The sequence below is a fragment of the Pollachius pollachius genome, assembly GCF_949987615.1.
Source record: "Pollachius pollachius genome assembly, chromosome: 8".
Taxonomy (NCBI): Eukaryota; Metazoa; Chordata; class Actinopteri; order Gadiformes; family Gadidae; genus Pollachius; species Pollachius pollachius.
Window position 1 is genome coordinate 18,734,974 of NC_136941.1, and position 3,307 is coordinate 18,738,280.

General features: G+C 43.8%; 1 protein-coding gene across 1 annotated transcript; it reads left to right on the forward strand.

Moving 5' to 3' along the window:
- Positions 1–385: 385 nt before the first annotated feature.
- ocstamp (osteoclast stimulatory transmembrane protein) lies at positions 386–2,262 on the forward strand (the record flags this gene model as incomplete). Its single annotated transcript, XM_079741876.1, has 3 exons — positions 386–429; positions 768–1,743; positions 1,909–2,262. 3 exons carry the CDS (start codon positions 386–388, stop codon positions 2,260–2,262), a joined length of 1,374 nt encoding a protein of 457 aa, XP_079598002.1.
- Between the last annotated feature and the right edge of the window lie 1,045 nt (positions 2,263–3,307).

Genomic DNA, 3,307 nt, shown 5'->3' on the forward strand with positions numbered 1-3,307 from the left:
GCACAAGGGGCCAGGGTAGTCTCAGCCAGGTTTTGGGCGTTTTAATCTACTTCTACTCATCGATGAGCAAGAGGCCTAAACTTGACTTCCTCAGCAATTACACTTATCTCTAGGTCTTGCTTTGGATAGGGTGCAAATGCTTAATGAAGAGCCAATAGTTAAAGAGCAGTTCCTGTTTGTTTGGGAAGCTGTTTCAGTATGTCGTGACTCTGAGTCATCAGGTTATGCGTCATGAGTCACATATGATGACCTCCATTGCTCTTTCCACATGGGCACCCAGAGGCAGCCTGTAAATATCAACAGCAGCGGTCACCAAGTTCCCCCTTTAGGCTCTGATATCTCAGAGCCTTCACTCCCACTTATGCAGCAGACTGCAGCAGGCAGCATGACAAGCTTCAGCGAGTCCTTCAGGTTTGCCCTCCTGTTCAGGTGAGCTTTGTTCATGTTTGCTGGTGTATTTGAGCTGATTTGTTGCTTTGTTCATGTTTGTTACTTTCTTGTTTGTTTGTTGGTTTTTCCAGTAGGCCTCACTGAAGTTTTAATGATCATTGCAGAATAGTTGTCCTGACACAAAGCAATGTACTAAGGAATTACTGTTATCCATATCCATTATTTGCTTTTTTCACTTGTAGAAGAATTGCTGATATGATTTGGCTTATGACTTCAGATTTTTTTATTATTATTATCACTTGTATTGCCTTGTTGTTAGTATTTATCCTAGTTGGTGAAACCTTTTAACTCTAATTCCGTATTCTTATCCTTGGCAGTGAGAAGCTGAAATCTGTCCTGTCCCATCTGTGGAGGGTCTACTCCTCACCCTCAGTGGTCGGACAGGGTGTCCTGACTCTGGTCTCGTTGTGCTCCGGGATCGCCATAGCAACCGCCGGCCTGCTTTACTATTGGCTGTCAGCGAGTTTAAGATATGACCCCAAGGTGTCGGTACAGATCGCCTGCACGTACAGCGCGGTCATCTTCCTGCTGCTGTTCCTCTGCCACCCTCTGCGCTGCGTTGCCACCATGGCCATGCTGGCGCTCTTCACCAAACAGGGCCGCAAGCTGGTAATCTCCACATCCTTTGTGAGCCTGATCTTCAACGTGGTCCCCAACATCACCATCAACATCGGAGCGGTGGTGCACATCCTCAAGTGCGCCTCTGAGGGCTTCGCTCAGAGCCTGCTCAACTCCTCTGGGATTCTGAACAGCGCAAAGCGTGACCTGGTCCAGGAAACTATTAAAGCCATAGAAAGCAACTGGCAATTGAAGGATAAGTTTATCAAATTAGATAATTTTATGCACATTGATATGTCCGAAGTCAAAAGCAGATTTACTAATACTAGTGTGCAGATAGAGAGTGATTTTTTACACGCCAGGTACTTGGTTAAACACTATAAGCTGTTGTTTAACCGAATGCTGGCTGCCCTGTTCATATTTTTATTCATTTTACAATCAGTACGCTATTTAAAGTTATACCTGACATCGCTCCACTTTGAAAATGAATATCTGGAAAAAGAGACCATCCAACATTCTCCTGAATCATCCGTTGGGGAAAAATGTACAAGCAAAAAGAAAAGAAGTGGAGAGTGTCGCCACGGCCTCATGTCGATGGCCGTGGTGACCTTATACTTCACTGCGATGACCTTCGTCATGGTTGTGGATCACGTGGTGTTTCATATCGTGGACCTGAGTGTGCCCTGGATCCTCGACCTCCCGAGCACTCCTGCCAGCATACAGGTCGATTTTACGGTAAGGATACCACGACACCGTGTGTGTGTGTGTGTGTGTGTGTGTGTGTGTGTGTGTGTGTGTGTGTGTGTGTGTGTATGTGTGTGCACACGTGTGTGCACGTGCGTGTGCATGTGTATCTGTGTGACGCATGCAACTATTAATGGCTGCATTGTTTCCCCATAGACCTGGTCGTTCATCCCTGCACTGTGCTTTCTGCCCTTGGGGTGTAAGAAAAATATGTTAACGCACTCCCAGCGCGACTACAGCTGGGTGTTCACCATCAACCCATCCCTCTGCCACGTGAGGCCCTCGGCCCCCGACATGGGGGTCAGGGTCCTGCTGGCATCACTCTGGCTCCTCAGCTACTTCTTCGTGCTGCTGGAGGTCCTGGCCAGACGCATGCGCAGGAGAGTTGCGGCATCGTTCTTCCAGAAGCAGGAGGAGAGGAGAGCAGCCTTCCTGCTGGAGAAGGTGCGAGAAATGCGCAAGAAAAAAACACAGGAGGTTTTTTCTGTCAGTGCTGCATCATGTGTTTGATTTCTGTTAACTGTTTTCCCGATTTCTAGTAGAATAGGGACATTTTCGATTTTTGGTATTGGTCAGCATAAGATATTGCAAGTTATAAGCGTTCTTCTTTTATTTGTTGAGGGGGAAGCTGTATCATGCTTGTTCCCAATACTGCCACTAGATGGCCCTCGCGGGCTTCCATTACCCCACTGCTGAAAAGTGGGCTAAATGAAATGCACTTATTCAGGTTGGAAAGCTTATAAGAGTGTGAATTCTTGTGAAGTCATGTATATTAGGCTAATAGATCGAATTGAACAAGAACTCTTTGATTTTGTCATTGAATGGAATAAAAAAACAACATTTCAATAATAATTGTAATCATTAATTAGTTTGAACCCTAATCACTTACCCACAGATTATTGTTTTGTGAATGGAAAATGTATCCCAATAACTTGTTTGAATATTTATGTAGTCCTACATTATTGTTGCAGCATAGATAGTCCATTCACTGTATCCTTTTCTCCTTCCTAGAAAGTCATCTGAACATCAGAAACGTGATAATATGGGTACATCCAATTAAACACGTCACGTATTCTCAATGAATATAAAATAATCAACTAGCTGGATAGACGCTGGACCCTTTCTGATTGAACCTACGAATCTGTCATCATCACTGTTTGCACTGATAGTTCTGTCTATTATGAGAAGGTTAACTACCTCTTCACTGGGCTGTGAGTGGCACATTATAATGTAGTCCAGGTGTTGAGATACACTGAGACAGATAGATTCAGTGTGATAGGTTGTGAGTCTCTGTAAGTGGGGGACAGGGTATGAGTGGATACGGTTGGCTTAGATACGTGTTTAGCGTTGTTCTTCTTTTATATCTCAATATATAGAGACGCAAACATGAGCTGAGAGAAAAATAATAAAAATACACTATCTCTGCCACACAAAACAATAACGTGTTACCATTGAAATTTAAATACTGTATTAGAACCATATAAATAGCCAGCAGATATGATATTTTTAGAATTGTCAAGTCTAAAACTTTCAAAGCGGTTATCTCAATTGTATA